Here is a 22,974-nt window from a genome sequence, read left to right as displayed (position 1 = left end):
GTTATTGATCAGATAGGATAAAACCTAACTTCTTCTCAATCTCATTCCATACATTAACCTATAGGTTTACTTTTACAAATCAGTCAACAACTAAATGATGGATATGTTGCCGGTCATGAGTAGTACAAAGTAAAATCTATATTGTTTACCAGACAACAAACATGACACAGAAGCAGCGTGTGATGATTTGTTCCAAATGTCAACCCAGCTCTGCTACCTCGGGTTACAGGAAATTCTGTCTACAACTGTGATAATCAATAGAGAAAGATTATGGCTGTCTTCTGACACTTAACTTATAATGTTTGTGTTCAAATGCAATGTATGGTCTCCAACAGGACTAGAAGTCACTGTAAAGAGCAATTCTTCTACTTTGACATGTATCATGACTTGTGCACCAGTTTTTTTGGTGTACAAGGTATGAAGAAAGATTTTTTTTTCCTCTTTTGCACCACACTGGCCACTTTCAAAACAAAATGGGGGGAAAAATAGAGACCAGAACAGGAACACCCTGCCCAGTCAGAATTATATAACCTGTGGTAAAAATACCCGGCATCAATTTAAATTATGGTGAATGCTGCACTGGAACTACTATTAGTTCAGAGTCGACTTGTAATGCTCTAGGTGCTCCGATGATTAAGATTGGCATACCATTGTCTTAAAATCATGAGACTTCTACTCATTTATGCTAGAGCCACTACTGATCTTGGTTTTAAAAAAAACTACATTGCATTCATACTACTCCCCCACACCCACAAAAAAAAAAAAAAACATTGGTGCAGATTTTTAAAATCTGTTAATAAAAAAAGGCCCTTTCACACTTCACACTGATTCCTATTAAAGTTTCTGTGTTTTTGCACATCTGCATTGTTTTTCACAGGCCCTTTCTTTATCCCCTTAAAGGGTTATTTCCACAAAGACAAGATTCTTAAATATACTAAATAACAAAATAAGACATTCTCTAATTCACTGTTATTAACAAAAATACAGCATTTCACAGATATAATTTCAACCTGTCTCTATCAGTCCTGGTTTGCACAATTTCGGTTGTCCCTGGATCTGACCCTGAATTTTCTGACTTTAGGGTCCGGAGGACATATTGTTCTCCTGTCTGCACTATGCACTCCAGCTCCCACCCTTGCATTCCAACACTAGCTCACACAGAGACTTCCTGCCGGCAAGCAACATTGTGAGGAGAGTAAATCTAAAGGCTACAGGCAGATGAGGTCTTTATCCAAGAAAGGAGGCATATAGCAGTGCATGTTATGGCTGTTAAAACAGAGCTGAGAATGTTATGTGTATTGTACATCTCATGGATCTCATCGTCTCTCATCTCTGATCTGTCTCATCTCTCTTTCTATGTGTCAGATACTAGTGAATGTTCAGACACTAAATGAAACTGCATTTAAACCAGTACACTGATAATCTAACCACATTGTCAGCACACAGCATCTCACAGCACTATAGGGATCATGAAGTGTCTGCTTAGTGAGTCCCCGCCCATACTCTGGAATCACTGAGTGATATGAGCAAAACAGCAATAAAACTGAAATTGTATAGTAAGGGGGTTAAAATGATCTTTATTATGAAAACATCACTAAGGGATTGAAATTTGAGAAATGTATTTTATGGGTAAACCCTGTTAAGGAAAGAGCCCGATATTAATTGTTATTGGTATTATGCAGATGCTTAGGCTAACACTGGCATTTCTCGGTCCTGCCCTTGGCAGGAGCCAGTAGATTGTCAACCCTGTACCCGGCGTGGGGGTCCTGATCACAGTGGAGTGGAGAGGTGGGTGATCCCTTTAGGGACTGCGGTTATGTTTGTATTTGTAGCTGTGGGTCTGTACTGTAGTGAAGCAAACTATACCCATGTGGTAGCTTTTTTCCTAGTGTTTGCAAGCCTGCCAAAAAAAAGGTTGACTAATGAAGTCAAGCCACAAACCGGCAAAGAATAGGACCTGCTCTAAGTTTTTCTTCAGGGATTTTAGGCTCACACATGGGACTGTCTGTCTCTGTATATAAGCCCGTAGAAATACATGAGGATGGTATCTATATGCAAAAACCAGGGTGTACTCACCAGTGATAAACGAACATACTAACATACTAAACTAACATACTAAAAATTATGTCAACATAAAGGGGGTACTCACCAGTGATAAATATGGTTCTATGCATGAGGGCTTAGAGGTCTACCTCCTCCCGACTCACCAATTGTACTGTATAGACACTTTAAAAGATTTTTAGACATACTTTTGCTATTTCCCAGTGATCTCTCATTTTTAGAAGAAATCACAACATTCACATTTAAATGACTTCCTCGGTGCACAGGTCAGTGTTTGCTAATGCACCAGTTTTTTCTTATCTCTGATTTCTTTCTGCAAGAGATGTCAATCATTTTGCATAATTATTAAAAATAAATTTTCTCTAAAATAACAGTTCACTTAGAAACAGAAGACATGTCTAGAAAGCTTACAATATACCCTGTGCAAGGCTGGTACTACTTGTGGTAGACAGGTTTTATATTTCCAATGAGCCGACTGCACTGTTGTTGGTTTTGTTCACACCATAAAATGTGGCAAAATGTTGTCAGTTGATGCCATGTTGTAACCTCAGTCTCTTTACCACTAAACCACCTCTGCTTTTCACTAAGCCGCACTATTTGGCTGGACAAATGTCTATATTAAATAAAGAGATATTGTCACAAGATTTAGGGACATTAAATCACATACAGGTTCTTGGGAACAGTTAGTTTCATACTTGCGTTGCAGATCACGTCAGAGTCTGATCAGGGTGCGATCAGGGTTTGGTCAGTGAAAAACCGACATTTTCATCAGAGTTCAATCCGTTTTCAATCAGAGTTTGTTCTATGTATCAGATTTTCATGCATGTTTTTTGGTGTTTTCAGTGCGTTTTTCATGCTCAGATAACGCACGTGAAAAAGACTCAGGACTGAGGTCTATCTTTTCTTTGGCAAACGGTCAGTGCGTTTTTGACGCATTTCCATAGACTTGTATGGTATGCTTTTCACACACGTGACTTGCAAAAGTAGAGCATGCTGAGATTGAAATGTGCGTTAAAAAAAACCGCAGACCTGGAGCCGGCACCCGTGCACATCAAGATAGAAGAGGAGCTGCCCGGGGCGTCGGAATTGTGAGTACTCAGTTTATTTTTTTTACATACACGAGCATAAGCCAAGTGGGGAATTTTTCGCACATAAATTGGGCTTAAAAACTTGGCTTATACTCGAGTATATACAGTAGTTGCAAACTATGTTTGTTTTCAAATGCTAGTTATTTGAGATACAGGTACAGAAATTATGTATGAACCCAGTGAAGCATGATCATAATAATACAGCCACCCCTCCTCAGTATCACTGGAGCATGATGTATGGCTAATGAACACTACAACAGCTGGAGCGCTCACTAGATCCTCTTACTAACTGCTAGTTACAAGCAATTGACATAAATGAACATCAACCTTTCAGCTCCATGAATTGTAAAACACATCTTGCTTGATCAGTGTTTAGTTATGTCTTAAATCACTGTCCAACGTTTTAGCTTTTCATAATCAACTCTAATTATATTTTCTTACATTTGTAAATTTAAAGAAATTATGTCATGTATAATAATACATTCAGGTATGTTGGTTGTGCTGCAAAAACCACATGACTTGCCATGGTTCTGATGCTTAGGGTGTTATCACATGATAGCATGGCCGATCTCATATGCTTTTAAATGCAGACGCATGCGATCACCAAACAGCACCCTGAGGCCACTTTCACAAATTGTGTTGCATCACATTTTTTGCTGTGTTTTTGATGCATTCCCAAAGGCGTTAATCGTGATCATGCGTTTTATCAAATGCGGTGGAAACGCAATGTAACCTTATTATGTGATCAAGGCTGAAGCCTTTACAATGCATCAAAAATGCAACATAAACGCATCGTGTAAACGTGACCTCAGGCTTAGTTTTAATCTTAGTTGGGGACTTCCATTACTGTTGAGATGTGGGTTCTTCTAGCTGTTATAAAAAGTCATCGGTCAGGCTTCAGGTCAAAAGAATATGTAATAAAGGAAAAATAACACACTGCATGTGTCTGCCGGATTAATTGGGCCAATCATTGAGCACGTAAAGTGAACAGATTCAGTTCAGTTGTCAGTTAATCCAGCCGTCAAATTCCGCAGGTTTGAAAAAAACTCGCTCTTGTGTAACAGACCAAAGGCCCCGTGCAAAAACGGGGTGCTTAGTCTGTGGAAATGGACCTGTATGCTGGGCAGTTCCCAAAGACCGAGCACAGTGTGCTAGAAAAATATGATGCAATGAGTTCTTGTCTTCCATTCGAAGCAGCACCAACACCGTTACAGTAGTTACAGTGTACATGATGCTGGTTGTCCGACAGACAGGGAATCCTTGTATATCGCTATGATATATATATATATATATATATATACACTCACTGGCCACTTTATTAGGTACACCTGTCCAACTGCTCGTTAACACTTAATTTCTAATCAGCCAATCACATGGCGGCAACTCAGTGCATTTAGGCATGTAGACATGGTCAAGACAATCTCCTGCAGTTCAAACCGAGCATCAGTATGGGGAAGAAAGGTGATTTGAGTGCCTTTGAACGTGGCATGGTTGTTGGTGCCAGAAAGGTTGGTCTGAGTATTTCAGAAACTGCTGATCTACTGGGATTTTCACGCACAACCATCTCTAGGGTTTACAAAGAATGGTCCGAAAAAGAAAAAACATCCAGTGAGCGGCAGTTCTGTGGGCGGAAATGCCTTGTTGATGCCAGAGGTCAGAGGAGAATGGGCAGACTGGTTCGAGCTGATAGAAAGGCAACAGTGACTCAAATCGCCATCCGTTACAACCAAGGTAGGCAGAAGAGCATCTCTGAACGCACAGTACGTCGAACTTTGAGGCAAATGGGCTACAGCAGCAGAAGACCACACCGGGTGCCACTCCTTTCAGCTAAGAACAGGAAACTGAGGCTACAATTTGCTCAAGCTCATCGAAATTGGACAGTAGAAGATTGGAAAAAAGTTGCCTGGTCTGATGAGTCTCGATTTCTGCTGCGACATTCGGATGGTAGGGTCAGAATTTGGCGTCAACAACATGAAAGCATGGATCCATCCTGCCTTGTATCAACGGTTCAGGCTGGTGGTGGTGGTGTCATGGTGTGGGGAATATTTTCTTGGCACTCTTTAGGCCCCTTGGTACCAATTGAGCATTGTTGCAACGCCACAGCCTACCTGAGTATTGTTGCTGACCATGTCCATCCCTTTATGACCACAATGTACCCTCTAACATCTGATGGCTACTTTCAGCAGGATAATGCACCATGTCATAAAGCTGGAATCATCTCAGACTGGTTTCTTGAACATGACAATGAGTTCACTGTACTCAAATGGCCTCCACAGTCACCAGATCTCAATCCAATAGAGCATCTTTGGGATGTGGTGGAACGGGAGATTCACATCATGGATGTGCAGCCGACAAATCTGCGGCAACTGTGTGATGACATCATGTCAATATGGACCAAAATCTCTGAGGAATGCTTCCAGCACTTTTGTTGAATCTATGCCACAAAGAATTGCGGCAGTTCTGAAGGCAAAAGGGGGTCCAACCCGTTACTAGCATGGTGTACCTAATAAAGTGGCCGGTGAGTGTATATATATATATATACACTCATATATATATATATATATATTGCAATGATGCTCGGTTTGTGGATGTGCAGAACTGGGACTTTGTCACAAATCCAAACCCAATTGTAGGCTACACACATGAAAAAACTGAAATGAGAATACAAGAAAAATGGGGAAACTTGTGTCTGGTTTGTATTTATTTATGTATTAAATAAAGAATTCTAGTTTTTGCTACATGACACATGTTTCCCCCTTTTTCTTATATTCTCATTTCAGTTTGTGGATTTGACCAACACATGGGTCTGTTACCACATTTGTGTGTAGCAGATGGCCTTAGTTGGGAAGTCTAATCAGGGTGAGCCTTTCTAATGAGACAGAATATAACATTTTTTGTTAGAGCATTTTTCTGTAAATAGCTTTCAAGGTGGAGCTTCACTTTAACACATATCTTTGGTTTACTAATAAGAGATTTTTCACAAGGTAATTCACACTGTGTACTAATCTGCAAATAATACCCTTAGATGATAAATAAAAGGGAACATGCCGTCACCTGCTGATAAGCCAAAACTGATCAGTAGATAAGCATTTTTAGTAAACACAGAGATGTGGATAATCCTTTCTGCTAGAGTGTATTGATTCTGTAAAAAAATAATCTCTTCTTTTGCAGTATCCACTAACAATGGTAATGCTTTTCACCGGGGATATCTACAGCCTCCTGAATTTTCTCAGCTTTGCACGGTGGCTTTTCATTGGCCTGGCTGTTGTTGGACTCATTTATCTACGGTACAAACGACCTGAGATGCATCGCCCTTTCAAGGTACACTCACCCCTGTGTCTGACTGACATTAATCTTAATATTCTACGCAGAACCTTTCAGTGTCAGGGGATATGGAGGAAGATTGTGTATCTTCAACTAATAACCAGCCTTCTCATTACTCGACAACCCGACTAACTACTGCTAGGAAATGGCTTTGTAAACTTTTCCTCCAAGACACAAAGTTTATGTGGTATCGTGGAGTATCCGTTCCTGACTTTAAAATAAAGTGAATATTTCTTTATAGTTCTTTAAAAGTAAGCAGCAATAGGCTTTATTTATGAATATTTTATTTTTTTAATGATTTATAGTCCTGGCAGGGTCATAAAATGTTCTAGCATAAGATGGTTGAAAGTACGGTATTAGCATATTCTCATCCGAGTTTTCGTTGCAGTACGTCAGTGGTTCAAAACCTGCATTTGAATGATGATACTCTCTGCTAATATTTCAAAAGCATGCCAACTTAGTTTACCAGAAACCATGCTTATTTATGCTACAATTATTTTGAATTATATTTACATAGTTTTAGCTGCAACCTCACTTACAGTATACATTATTTTATGTGCATTTTGGGCTTGTTAATGGTGTGATTTTCACCCTTGTTAAGTGCCTGTGGCGTGAATATAAAACAAAGATGATAACATGGTTAAAAGTGTAGATAATACAGTATATAGATACAATTGTCCATATTCAGCATATTTAAAATTAGGATATTAAAACAATGTAAGTTGGGGGATAACGGATGATGGGTTCAGGTGCCCTCAGAATGTCAACCCACAAATAAAAAAAAGGGTAAAAGACAAGGCTACATGTTCATATGTAATACAGATAAAGTGAATCCTTGAATACAAAAGTCATAAGCAGCTACTGGGCAGCCAATCACTGGTGCTTTTCCAGTGAATACCTATTCCGATTGGCTCGAAGGGCCTGTCTATCACACATGACACATTGTTTAATTGTGGTTGGAAAATACAGTAGGCCAAGAACTGTACAATATATTAAATATCTATATCCTTAGTCAATGGATAGTATTTACCTTTTTGTTCTTGTTTTTAACAGGTGCCAATATTCATACCAGCATTATTTTCCTTCACCTGTTTGTTCATGGTCACTTTGTCACTTTATTCAGACCCTATAAACACCGGGATCGGCTTTGCTATAACCCTGACTGGAGTTCCTGCTTACTACCTTTTTGTCATCTGGGATAACAAACCAAAATGGTTCCAAAAATTCTCAGGTGGGTCAAGAGGTGCTGATTCTAATGACATGTATGATTGTCTTATAGTTGGCACTGAGCTACTGTGCTTGCAAATTTTTGTTTATTTATAAATCAATCAATATTTTGGACATATACATTTACAACAAAATTCAATTTTACAGAAATACTGTCTAAAATATATGGCACCAAATATGTCAAGATAACAAAAGGGGCATGGTCTCTTCGAAAGAGGCATAGCTTAATTTGAGCCATTTATACCAATGTGTTAAAATTTGACATACTTTCTATCCTAAACAGAGTTAAAAGATATGAGTGATAGGTGGTAATTTATCTTTAGTCTGGACATTTGAGCATTTTTTTTCTGGGTTTTGGACTTGTATTATTCATCTTTGAGGTTGACATATCAAGCAACTGAGTCTATGGGGTTTTTGTGACTTTTTATTAAAATGTCATAGAGAACTCTCAAACTCTTCTGTAACTTCTTCAAAAGTTTTTGCTATGTTTGGTCAGAACTGGAGTTTACTTGTGACTTTTTGACCAACGATTTATACCAAAATTGCAACTTTTTCATATTTTCACATCTGGAAAGATATATGGGGCACAACACTGAAAAATTCAAATGTGCCCCAAAAGTCCTAAAAATAAGAGGGAAAAAAGAGAAAATTCTAATATAAATGACCCCCATAAAGTTGAGATTGACAGCCCTGGAAATTAGCCAGATTTATCATCACATAATATGGCAATTTTAGAGCAATTTAAGAGTGGCTAGCCTAAATTTGGTCTTACTTTTAGACCCTATGTATAAATCTGCCCCATTTTTTACCTCATATTACTTATACATGAGACCTGTCAATGAAGGATAAGTCTCTACCTCTATTCCTTTTTCTGGGACATTCCATAAATTACCAATGCATTTACATATGTGTAATGCGCTACATTGCCCAATAGGACAAGCTTTTCTTTGCTGTACGCTATGCATTGAACTTATACAACCATAGGGGAACCTTGTACCTCTGTTCAGGATTCCCATACAGTAAAACTGAAGGCCTGTGGTTTTCCAATTATAAGAGTATGTCCAGTAGTTATATATGTTATATAATATGATGGTATGCAGCCACCTTTTGACACTGTAAAACATGCATTAGCCTAAAACATTCATTTTGAAGGTTAACTTATATGAAGTATTTCACTGCCCTTGCATTTATTGTAATGATTCTCTAATAGGTTTTATCTGTTCCATAACAATCAAGAAGGTAAAAATGTATAAAAGTATATAAGAGGATTGTAATTATCTGCAGACCCCTTCCTTTATATACATAACCTCCACCTACACATTAGATAGCTGCTTTCTGAACTATAAACCTACCATTTGGATGTGTGACACTGAAGTCATGAATGTAGGCTTGGCGGCAAGAAAAATATCTTATTTAAAAAGAAGCTTTAATGAACCACAGTATGTCATGATGGATTACAGCATATTTATATCAGTCCTTCTTTTCTACCTACATATCAGTTCATTAGATATTAGAATGAGAGTTTAACATTTGCTTCTTCTCGTCTTACTGGATATAAGAGTTACATGCTACTTTTACTTACAGAAAAATTTAGATGGCAAGTAACAAGGACTATAGTTCTTTAAGTTAGTGCTTATCTACCAGTGCTTATCTACATCAACCAGCTGAAGCAGATTTTTGATTTAATGTGCTGTGATTCTTCATTTTGCCAGTCACACAGTTTATATATTGCTACTGACAAATGTTCATATGGATATCAGCTATTCTTACCAACACCCCTAACAAATGCTCCCCTTACACTATGTTGCATGGTGAAGTGTTTGGGCTACATTTGTGATGGTTTGTGCAGCAGAAATAGTTGTTTGTGCCGCTATAATTTTTTTAGATAGGAATAAAAGTTTCCAGAGGTTATCAGGGGTCAACCAGACACCCCCCCCCCTACATTACCAAAATCAAAGAAAATTGGTGCCAATCAATTGTGCTACACTTGGTTTGTGCACCTCAAATGTTGAGCTGTTATGAAGATATTAATGAAATTGTAAAGGTCAAAAGGATAGCCAGCCCCCACCCCCTTCATTAACCGAATCAAACAAAACTGGTGTCAAACGTTTGCGCTGGTTTATGCAGTAAAAAATGTTGTTTGTGCTAGAATTTTTAATGCATTGAGATAGGCATAATTGCCTGCCAAACACTTCTGCAATGGCTTAACTTTCCTGAAGAATGTTTTGCTTTGGATCCTTCCCCTTCTTGGTAACTTTGAGTCACTCCTGTATAATGTAAATAGGTTCCGAGTATGGTAATGTATTATGTATATCTACATTGTTGTGTCAAGAAAAAATACAGACTCCTGTTACTGCCATGCAGCTAAAATTACCTTGCCTAAATCTGCCCTTTCCAAATGTGGACTGTGGATTATATGGGTAGGATTGGGAATGGGTTAATTATTGATTATTATTGCAAGCCTTTACGGTGAGATAGGATGCCACCACAACATAGGGTAGACCCTAGATAAAATATAAACATAGTTTTGTTTTCTTTTCCAAATTTTCCAATTCAATATTTGAATGCATGTATCAAATATCAAAAGAAAATGAAGAAACTGCATCATTTTCTTATTTTATGAAAGCATGTACAGTACTGTCGCAACTCTTAGGGCATATATATGCAGGTTAAAATATTTTGCGGAAAGCAAAGGGAGAAATTGTAATGGAGCCTTAACTCTCTTTTGGATTATATATTTCACTTACCTGCTAATTTCCTTAGATACTTCTAGTAGTGAAGCTTGGGAGTATAAGCCGCATGATGCCATGATGTAATAAGTAAAGTAATTGAATAATGTAAAGCGAGGGGTATCCCACTTCTGAAACTCACTCAATGGAAGAGATTTATCAGTATTTTCTGAGAGCAGAACTGTTCTAGTAGCTAATGGCAACCAATCAGAGCTCAGCTTTCATTTTCTCACCGCTGTTTATAAAATCAACAATGAGCTCTGATTGGCTACCATGGGTAACCGGAACAGTACTGTTCTCACACACTTCTGATAAATCTCTGCCTATGTGTAGAACAGCCATGACTGCTATTAAAAGCCATATATAGAAAAAGAAACTTTTGTCCATTTCTCGACCAGCATCTATCTGGTCCTGTAGTATGGCACTTCTTTTCTATTTTCTGTGTTCCTCTTTATAATAATGGACTTGAAAATTTCATTTACTCCAGAATACAATAGAGCTACTCTATTGAGCAGTCAGTCTGCACTGAAAACTCAGTATAAAGTTCCCCCTGGAGAGATCTTGATAAACTAGGATTGTCCCTTGGAATAAAGAACTGCTGACATTAATATTCTTCTGTTTGTGAAAAGGTCAAATATATAATTTCCTAGCAAATCTGTTTTTGTGGCTTGAATATCACATGAAACCCTGTGTACATGTTCCGTCTTATCTGGGGGCTTAATAAAGGATTATTTCAATGGTTGTGCGGCACATAGTTATTAGGTTCATTTACAAATAAGCATGAATCGTCCCAAATCAATACATGAATCGCTACATATGACCAGAGAGGTCTCATTTGTTATCAGCTGCATAATTACAGGGTAAAAGGGAAAGTGGCACATTTGCAATGCAAAGCATTCTTTCCGATAGATGCGGTAGTCTTTAAATGAGTTGATCAGCTGCTCGGCACATGGAAACTGTAATGTGTCACATCTGAGTTAGCTAGCCCAAACTATGTGGGCCAATGCAATTTAACCCACTCAATCCCAAGGTTAGTGTGGCGGACAACGTCCCGTCTCCTATAACAAGAATAGATTTGATTGCGGCTCTTAATTGAGACAAGTAAATGTTACCCATGCCTGTGCTTATGCATTAATATTGCTATTTAATGTTGGGTCTGGGTTTATAAACAAATGCAAGAAATAAGGTTAATAAAAGTATATGATCCTGGACCTTCAAGAAAGAAAACATTCTATGAATATGCAGTACTGTATTTGTATATACACAACGGAGAATGATTTGTATATTTGTATATATATATGTGAAAAAGTTTGGAGCAGCACCGCAATGCTGGTGGGTGCAAAGTCCAGATGCCCTCTGGCCCGAGAGCCTCAGTAATAAAGTTTCAAAAACTGGCAGCACTCCGGATTGGTGTCAAAAAAGGTGACGGTGTGTCTTTTATTCCATGTACAACGTTTCAGCCCACAAGGAGCCTTTGTCATGCTTGACTATATTTGTATATAGTTAGGAGCTATGGAACTATAGATGCAATATACTGTTGATTTATATCCGACGGGACCAAATAGGCAGGTATTAGGAACATCAAGGATGAATTTTCCCCCTTGTCTTTGCTTCCTTTCTAGCTTTTGGAAAGGGCTGCAATGATCAGGAGAGTGACAAATCATCTTTATTTTTGTGGTTCTGTCTATGGTAGTGCAAAGTATTAAGATACAAACCCATATTGACAATGAAGTGGCTGCTTAATCCAACAATTGCAGTCTGTTGGAATAGCTGACTGGCGAGTGTCAAGATTTGGATCTCCACTGATCTGATCTGATCTGATCTAACCCAAGAATAGGTCTTCAACATTGGGAAATTCCTTTAAGCATGGCCTAACAACATAGGTGCTTCAGCATGACTGTGCTCATCTTCAAGGAACGCAAAGCCACAGGTTAAGAGTGTTTACATCAGGATTACTGGATACAAGTCCATTGCACTATTTGGTACCTTTTATATTTTTAACTAGGGGCAAATCAACCTTCTTCTTCCTCACAGACTGATGTTATAGATGACCAAAGTGGAAACCAATGCAGCAACTGGTTCGACCAGAACTTTGTTTTATAAGAAGCACTTTGCTCAGTTTGGTCAATATAAATATATTATTTAAACATTGTGGACTTTAGTCGTGTGCTGCTTTGAGTTTATAGATTTCTACATATTAATTTTATATGAATACAATACTGAAGGTAGCTGAAGGCAGAAAGCCTTGAGAGCAGCTAATGGTTGGTGGCAATATACCAGAAGAAGTAAAGTGAGGTTATCTAAAGATAGCATAGATAACTGCAATTCAATGCTGGCTTAAGTGAAGTTCGATAAAAAAAAAGCCTTTAAAAGATCTTATCTATTTCTAGATGAAATAAGAATAAACATAGGACAATGTACAGGTCTTCTTTTACTATAAATTACTATACAGGGAAAGCCACACACACTGGATTCAATGCAATAAATAGTATGTATTTACCTTATGACAGGCTGTGGACCAATTTCTAGTCTGTCTTAAGAATATTAAGGTTATGGGTCATGTAGGTGTATGTGTGCTAAATGAGGTTTATGACCACATTTATGGCCAAATTAAGTAGTTAACGAATCCGAGAATTTTACCATTTGGGGACAGTAAAGAGATATTGCAAATGTTCCTAAAATATAATATTTTACAAAAATAAATGATTAACATAATTCATATCACCCCAGTACTTTGCCCCACATCTATTCCAGTACTCCCTTGTACATTGGTAGATATGAAGAGACCTCTTGGGAACAGTCATCTGAAATTGGACAGATAATAAGTCTACTTAATGGTGATCTATTAAACAAACATAGCTCTAGAGAGGATAGAGGACGTGTCTATGATGTGGCAGGTGAAGAAAATGCAGCATTCAGTTGAGCTCTGCCGTTTCTTTACCTTCTACCAAGCACATCACCATGCTGCATATTGTAGCTATTCACTACTAGAGCTCAGCCAGGAGCTGGTGTCCGACAATGCTGTACAATGTTCTCATTAACAATGGATATTAGAAATGGGAGAATTGATTCTAACAAATTCTAAATACGTTTAGAACATCAGGAAAATTTCGATTGTCACGAATCCAAAGTTCATAGTGATTAGTGGGAACGAATTTCAAATTTTTGAAAAAATTTTTTTTTTTTACCCTTAATTAGCAAAATGGCCACGAGCACAATGTGGTAAATGGGGCAGAGAACTCTGGGAAGAAGCAAGCAACATGGTGGTACTGTTCCTCACTGCATGGGGGTAGTGTTCCACACTGTATGGGGGTAGTGTCCCTCACTGTATGGGGGTAGTGTCCCTCACTGTATGGCAGTAGTGTTCCACACTGTATGGGGGTAGTGTTCCTCACTGTATGGGCGTAGTGTTCCTCACTGTATGGCTGTATTCTTCACTGTATGGACAAAGGGTTCCTCACTATATGGGGGTACTGTCCCTCACTGTATGGGGGTAGTGTTCCTCACTGTATGGCGGTAGTGTTCCTCACTGTATGGCTGTATTCATCACTGTATGGCGATAGTGTTCCTCACTGTATGCAGGTAGTGTCCCTCACTGTGTGGCGGTAGTGTCCCTCACTGTATGGCAGTAGTGTTCCTCACTGTATGGCGGTAGTGTTCCTCACTGTATGGCGGTAGTGTTCCTCACTGTATGGCAGTAGTGTTCCTCACTGTATGGGCGTAGTGTTCCTCACTGTATGGCTGTATTCTTCACTGTATGGACAAAGTGTTCCTCACTATATGGGGGTACTGTCCCTCACTGTATGGGGGTAGTGTTCCTCACTGTATCGCGGTAGTGTTCCTCACTGTATGGCTGTATTCATCACTGTATGGCGATAGTGTTCCTCACTGTATGCAGGTAGAGTCCCTCACTGTATGGCGGTAATGTTCCTCACTGTTTGGTGGTAGTGTTCCTCACTGTATGGCAGTAGTGTTCCTCTCTGTATGGCGGTAGTGTTCCTCACTGTATGGCGGTAGTGTTCCTCACTGTATGGCGGTAGTGTTCCTCACTGTATGGCAGTAGTGTTCCTCACTGTATGGCGGTAGTGTTCCTCACTGTATGGCGGTAATGTTCCTCACTGCATGGTTGTATTCCTCACTGTATGGCGGTATTCCTCACTGTATGGCAGTAGTATTCCTCACTGTATGGCGGTAGTGTCCCTCACTGTATGGCGGTAGTGTCCCTCACTGTATGGTGGTAGTGTTCCTCACTGTATGGCGGTAGTGTTCCTCACTGTATGGGGGTGGTGTTCCTCACTGTATGGGGGTAGTGTTCCTCACTGTTTGGGGGTAGTGTTCCTCACCATATGGCGGTATTGTTCCACACTGTATGGAGGTAGTGTCCCTCACTGTATGGGATATTGGACATTGGATATGTATGTACCTTAGCTCGATATTTACAGAAACACGCTCTCAGACACAAACACAAGCTTGCAATTTACCGTCAAAAGAGCAGAAATAATATTTGACTTAGCGTAACTCCAAGAGGCACAATTAGGGAAAAGTTTTGCTACGTATCTTAAATCTGCAGTCATTTCATTGCCATAAACATCATCACAAAGTATCATTAGATATGATTTTAACAACCACTGCAGTCCAAAGCAACGCTGGCACCGGCGATTAACTATAATTAAAACTCATCTAATTAAAATATGTTTTTCTAGCAAGCTGTTCGCTTTATACAGGTCAGAATGCTTTTGAACCCTCTCAGCGAGGGAGGATGGGGCACCTTAAAAGAACAGCTTGCATCTTTTAACACACTTACTAGCTAAATGCTTTCTTTCCTATTTATTACATATAAAGTTTCAGCCAAAATCTGTAGTGTTCCTCATTTCTGTGGCACACAACATAATGTTCTTCTCATGACTCAGAATTAAATTCCAACAAACACTCTGCATGTGGAGGATAACTTAATGTATGCGACAGAAACAGTCTGTCCCTGGTGTATGTGCTGTATTATGTACTTATCTATACATGTAACTTTTAAGTGCTGCTCATAGTCTCTGCTTCTCTTCAAATGCTTGTTAACACTCACATAATAGCTCGATGGGTTCTGCATCTAAATGGAAGAAAAATATGACCACAGTTTAGAATATGTGAACCAGAAGAGCTGTTTGCATTAGGATTTGTAGGAAAAACAAAGCTTTTTTGTATCCTTACCTGATTTCTTCTTAAAATGTCCCACTCATCTATCCTGCCATGTTAGTGGAAAAAATACACTTTTATTCTTGGAAATAATTAATTCATAACTCCTGGGAGTGAATATATAAATTGCCAAGTGGGTGTTACCAGGGATGTGACATTCTCATATTGTTGACACTGATTGTATGGTGTGTTAGTGTGGGAATGGCAATTCTAAATTATCAATATATTTATACATATCCACGGGGATATGCCAGAGGAACACTAGACACTGACTTCGCACTTGGTAACTGATGAGGTAAGGAAGTCTTCCCAATTGTCATTGAAGATGAAGCTGAAAAGGAACCTGCCAGCAGAAATTGACCTAATAAACCACAACTGGTATGTTGTCAAATAGCTTCACATCTTCGAGATCATGTTTCTTTTATGGTCCAATGTGGTGGACCATGCAGAAAAATCTACTTTTGAAGCCAGATGTAAATCGGTTGCATAACATCACATAGCAGAAGAGTTTACCCCTGACATCAAGCTTTTCCCTCTGCAGAATACCCTCTCCGATGTGATTGACATCATTCACCCGACACACTTATGTCCCTGAATGCAAGGTCATTAATTACAGTGAAGGAGGCATCATGAGGCAGGGAGAGCTTGACTTCATTGTTAAACTCACTGCCTCCATGACTCTGCCACTGTGACAAAGAAACATGTTCTGGAAGGTATTGAGATGCCGGACAACATACTGATATTGGTTTATTTGGTTAATTTCTGCTGACAAGTTCCTTCTGACAGGTCAGAACGAGATCCTCCCTACCATATAGTAGTGATTAATGTGGTATATCTGGCCAAAGTAGATAATGTCCAAACCTGGGGCAACTGAGAATTAACCAAGAGAGCCAGGTTTTAGCTGTTGGCCATGTTGGTTCCGATAACGCTCCAGAGTTAAGGATGAGTTTGGCGAGATAAGACAATCCCTTTAAAAAAAAATAATTGAAATAAATAATAGTTTTTCTTTGTACTAAAACACAGAGATAGACCATTCTAATTCTGATTGATGCATATATGTATCCCAGTAGGCACACAATCCCCTGTGTATATGCTACTTGAATTTATCTATTATTTTCAGTCACAGACCGAACACAAAGCTTTAGCCACTAAAATCCCTGTATAATAGAATGAATGTTTTTGCATCAGAAGTCTTTTTATTTCCATCACATTGTCCTGCTCAGTAATTCCTGGCTCCTGTAGTCTCTGGCCATATTTCTTTCATTGATTTCTTCTTTTTGCATTGTGTGTGGTTAATCCTCACCTTCTGACGATGCAAATGGTGGCACTATCTGACTTCAGATGTAATTTCCTGCCGGAGTGCCCTGATCAGCACTACTGGAGGCTCCAAATAATAACATGCTCTATCACGCTGTCACTTCTCTGCCTAATACCCGGACTCTTTTATCCACTTGTATCAGAATATTAAAATAATTGTACAGCTCATATCTCTGGGGGATCCAGGAAAGTAAGCAATGCTACACATTTCTTTCTGCGTCTTTCTCGGTAAATATTAATGTATCACATACATACATGTACATGCAGATATTTTCTTTTATTCACCTTCATTAAATATTCTCTCGTTTTTTTTTAATCTGTGTGTTATCTTAGCTTCAAAGTGTATGCAGTATGCTGTACTACATGCAGAATGGCACTCAACATAATATTAGATAGTTACAATGAGATTTCTATTACAAACCAGTAACAACTACTTGAAGAAGTAGAGATTAGTAAATCTTACAAGATTTGCTTCCCTGAAGCTTCAACTAACTTTCCAGGAGAGTCACTTTGGTCCAAATCTAATCTGTCCAAGCTGATATTGCTCCAATTGTTCTGGAAAATGGTATATAACCACCTTTAGTCGTCTAAAATGCTGATTATTTTAATAAAAGTTTTTATTTTGTCAATTTTTTGAGACATTTTTTGCCATTTTTTCACATTTTTATCTCACCAACCCCCCTCCTTCAGCTATGGGATGAATGAGATCCGCCATTTCTAAAGAATGGAAGATTGTTACTGTATCTATGCATTGATGAATCGATTTTTTCATCTCTATCCAATAGTAAAAATCTGAACCTAAACTAACTAATGAAATAAACTTTAACTTTTTTCAGTTATGTATTTTTTCCCTTTTCTTTTTGCTTTAGGTGTTACCCAGTATTTCTATTAGGTCCATAATTGTCTAACTTACATCAGGTAGTCATACATGAGCCTGGTTGGCCAGTTTGTCTCATTCCATACGGAAATAGGGGAGATTTATCAGAAATGTCTGAGGTAAAGCTGTTCTAGTTGCCCATGAAAACCAATCAGAGCTCAGCTTTAATTTGTTAAGCAGCTGTGAGAAAATAAAAGTTAAGCTCTGATTGGTTGCCATGTGCAACTAGAAAAGTTCTGGTCTTAGACACTTCTGATAAATCTTCATCAAATAGTCTACATTTTACATGGGTTTTGTGATAGCCTGCAGTCATTTTTCATTTTCATACTGTAAAAAAATACTGGGTTCTCCAGCAGTGTAGAAAAATACTGCAAATCATTTGCAGTATCATTCAGAATCATTCGTTACAGAAGTGGGAACCTGAGAAAAAACAGATAAGATAGAAGAAATATCCAGATGTTTGGATGTCCTTGTGAGCACTGGTTAATGTACTGTGAGGACAGTAAGGGTGCGATAACAGGGTGCATTATTGGTGAGTTTTGGTCTGTTTTTAAAGGCATTAAAACGCATGTATTTTCAATGTGTCTAAAAACACACCAGAAACGCACCAAGAACACACATTGTGACCGCACCTCATAGGAAAATGGACTGTTCTTTAGAATTTAAGCAACAGGGCAAAAAAGAAGCCATGGCGAGGACAACAATCGACTTGAAGTAGAGGTGCACCCAAGGGCGTAACTAGGAGAGGCAGAGCCACATAGCAGACTTCTGCATGGGGCCCCCTGTCCCACTTAAAAAAAATAAAAATAAATATTAACACAAATACACTGCCATGTACCAACACACAGCAAATATACACATACAGTAATATACAAACCATTAACACATAGAGCATATGTACATCACACATACAGTGCCATGTACCAACACACAGCATATATACACATACAGTAATATACACACCATATACACATAGAGCATATGTACATCACAAATACAGTGTCATGTACCAACACACACCAAATATACACATACAGTAATATACACACCATTAACACATAGAGCATATGTACATCACAAATACAGTGCCATGTACCAACACACAGCATATATACACATACAGTAATATACACACCATATACACATAGAGCATATGTACATCACAAATACAGTGTCATGTACCAACACACAGCATATATACACATACAGTAATATACACACCATATACACATAGAGCATATGTACATCACAAATATAGTGCCATGTACCAACACACAGCATATATACACATACAGTAATATACACACCACTAACACATAGAGCATATGTACATCACAAATACAGTGCCATGTACCAACACACAGCATATATACACATACAGTAATATATACACCATATACACATAGAGCATATGCACATCACAAATATAGTGCCATGTACCAATACACAGCATATATACACATACAGTAATATATACACCATATACACATAGAACATATGTGCATCACAAATATAGACAAATATATAGCATATATATATATATATATATATATATATATATATATATATATATATATATATATATATATCACGTATATGGTATATACCTATTATGCAGTAAATGGTGCAGCATATTATGTATATAATGGAGCACATCCTCCATTCTTTAGTTTCAGGTCGGATGACGGAGTCCCCTGACACTGCGGGCCTCATAGCGCCTGCTGTGGCTGCTACCACTGTAGTTATTGGGTGCACCTGTCTTCTCTATCATAAGATTTTCAAGCTCATGTGTTCTAGTGGGAGCATTCTAATCCACTACTGTATTTCACTACATATAAAAAACGACATTCAGACTCAAGTTACTCATGGTTATTGATTTGAATGGCCAAATATAATATAACACAGCGTCACAAATCTTCAAATTGAGCAGCCTCCTTTAACATTAACTGTTTGTTGGGAGTCTCCAGAGATTGACCCACATTGATCACTTAATTGCTTTTCCTATGTAATGAGACCAATCATTGTAAACCATTGATAATATTTTAAACCAAGTAATTAATTAGCACTTTTATAGAGGCCTCCCTTTAGATGATGTTGTTAAGAGGAATAAGAAATGGTTCTAAAAAGAAACTAGAAAGTCTTGTTTCTAGTACTACTTGTTTGAAAGTGGCAATTCAGGTGGCGCTAGAGACATATCTATCTATCTATCTATCTATCTATCTATCTATCTATCTATCTCTTCAGGACAACTTCCACGTACATGGCTCTGCCCTTAGAGAGGCAGCATCTCGCAGATCCCTATAAGAGGTCTGTGTACACATGTACATGTAATTCCACATACTGATGGTCAACAGGTCAATCTGTTTTTAGAATTGGGTATAAAAAACTGTAACAGGTTGCTATGGTTTTTAACAGACTTTGCATATTAATGAGATTTAAGATGATTTTCTTGCATTGTTAAGGTTTCAATGAGTCTCATACAATATAGTATTAGATATGCTTTCATTCAGTAAATGTAATGCAGATACTGAGGATTATCTTAGTAACCAATACCAATATCCTGTATTACCTGTCCAAAACTACACTACAGCTTACAGCTGCTTCTGGTTTTTCATTGCCCTTGTATATTCATTGATCATGGAGCTCAATGGTTTCTGCTAGAAATCTGATAAATCCTTGTTTTTATTCAGCTGTAAACTGGAGACTTTGACCACTAGATGGCAGTGTTAAATCAGATTTATTTTAACTTTAATTTGCCGAAAAGAAGACTTGTTTTTTAAAGGCACTTAAAGTTTGTCATCTGAAGCCTATACTCTATATGTCTAGGTAATAGATAACTGTTTAATTTATTTATTAGATAAATGTAGGATTGCTTTAAACCATCTTTACCTGTCTATCATACTACAACAAAGGAGAAATAGTCACCATCAGAACCATGTGCAGTATCTATCTATCTATCTATCCATCCATCCATCTACAGTATCTTTCTATCTATTTATCTGCGTTATTTATGTTACAAGACAAGGGAAAGAAGGAAATTACAAAATGAATAAGGATTAACAAGTCAGATATACAAAGTTCTCAATGGGTTACCGATTCTGGCAAGATACAGGGCTTCAGACTTTGGCAAAATACAGGGATCCAGATGCTGGCGTGATACAATATTCCAGATGCCGGCAAGATGCAGGATTCCAGAAATGCAGGATTCAGGGTTACAAAAAAACAAGACAAGTCCCAGCAGACACAGGTGAGACAGACATGCACAGAGGCTGGTTCAGGATAAAGTATAATCCGTCCTGAGTCACTTGAGCATCAGGCATATATCCCGCACCAGAATGCCGCCCCCAGCAGCTGACTAGCCAGGCCATGCATTGCTAATCCCACAGCCCTGAGCTCCACAGTTAACCACCCAGCTTTCTATGACACTGAAAGGCAGCTGGGTGTGGATGCTTCCTAAGTCCAAACAGAGAATCCTTACACTATCTATCTTTTCTACAAGACAAATGTAGAAAAATAGGCAGCACTCCAATGTCCAGTCTCAATTAAATTGAAGCAACATTTCAGTGTGTGCAACACCTATGTCAAGGCTTGAGAAAGGTGTAACAGACCAAAACATTGTCTCACCTGAATAAACTGCGCCTTTAAATGTGACCGACATTGGAGTGCTGTCTACCTTTCTACATTTGTCGAGAGGGTCTTGCCTGGACTTGTAGTCTGCACCCCTCCTCAGTTGGGGAACGTTTATACACCGTGCTGCCTCTGACTTTCCATTATCTATCTATCTATCTATCTATCTATCTATCTATCTATCTATCTACCCAGTTACAAACAGACCTCTGGTAATTTACTGTACTTTAGTCCTAGGTTGTAACAGTTATCACATGTGTCTGCAATTAAACATTATTGTTAATCCTAGTTCTTATGACAATCCAACATTTTTAAAATCCAATTGTCACAGAGACCAAAAAAAAAAATGTCTGGTGGTAAAATTATTAAATATACAGTTCCGACTTACATACAAATTCAAATGAGGAACAAACCTACAGAACCTATCTTGTACATAACCCGGGGACCACCTGTATCTATCTTATCAGTTTCAACACAATGCCATAAAAAGAGTTAAATTCCACTCCTTGGGAAATAAAGGCTTGTAAGGGAGTCACCAAGTGTGCGTGAGACAGTAATACTGTTAAATAGCATTTACTAATGTGTAGGCTCCATCCCTAAGGCTATATTCACACATTGTTTTGGTCAGTTGTTTGCAGTAGTTTTTGAAAGTCACAATTAGAAGAGGTGCATTTTTTTCAAGAATAAAGGAAACCTACCACCACGGATGTCGGGTGGTAGGTGCTTCTATTGGACGTGAGGATAGCCATATTAAGGGCTAATCCTCATGTCCCCTGTATCTTTTTATAACCTTTATTTGCCTCATATGCTAATTTTCAAAAGAGGCTACTTGGGCGTGGAGTAGCCGGAGCTACTTCATGCGCCAGTATCCTCTTTGATCCTCCTACCAACAAATCTCTGATTCTCTGTTGTTCCTGAGCTATGAGCAGATACTAACTTTTGTTCACTTGGCACCGTTTGTGATATCCATTAAGTGTTGACCTTGTCCTTACCTTGGATTCCTAAAGTCAGCTGACACTTACCTCTATATTGTTTGGCAATGTAATATTATGAGTACTGCATTTTAGATATTTGTCGGAACTATCTTGTAGCATCCAGATTATAACAAACTGATTTGGAGTTTGGAAGAAATCTAATGTTGCAAGTGAAATCTTCCACATCATCTATTCCCACAACAGATGTATATATTGATACTAATAGTGAAAGTAGTGTACATATATCACCCAAGATTTAGGCATTAAAAATAGCCTATTCTTAGCCAAAGACATGTAAAATATACCGTATATACTCGAGTAAAAGCCTACCCGACTTGAGTATAAGCCTAAGGTGGGAAATGGATTTGTCACAGCCTCTAGCAAGTACGTAGCTGGCCAGATCCCTAACCCCAAGTATATAGCCAGCCTATGCCCCCTAGTAAATAGCCAACAAGCCCATGCCCCCTAGTACAGTATATAGCCAGCCCCTGCCCCCAATATATATTGAGCAGCCTCTGTCCCCAGTATATAGCTAGCCAGCCCCTTGCAACCGCTTATATAGCCTG

At 38.4% G+C, this 22,974-nt stretch overlaps 1 protein-coding gene across 1 annotated transcript in view; it reads left to right on the top strand.

The window, feature by feature from the left end:
- Positions 1-22,974, top strand: part of SLC7A11 (solute carrier family 7 member 11) — a 146,871-nt gene that overhangs the window by 114,242 nt on the left and 9,655 nt on the right. Inside the window, exons 10-11 of the mRNA XM_072119410.1 lie at positions 6,321-6,470; positions 7,527-7,704. Of these exons, the coding sequence (XP_071975511.1) occupies positions 6,321-6,470; positions 7,527-7,704 (328 nt within the window). The remainder of the gene's footprint in view (positions 1-6,320; positions 6,471-7,526; positions 7,705-22,974) is intronic.

The sequence above is a fragment of the Engystomops pustulosus genome, chromosome 1, assembly GCF_040894005.1.
Source record: "Engystomops pustulosus chromosome 1, aEngPut4.maternal, whole genome shotgun sequence".
In the NCBI taxonomy this organism is placed as follows: domain Eukaryota; kingdom Metazoa; phylum Chordata; class Amphibia; order Anura; family Leptodactylidae; genus Engystomops; species Engystomops pustulosus.
The sequence above is the reverse complement of the archived record's forward strand: the minus strand, read 5'-3'. Positions and strand labels throughout refer to the sequence as shown.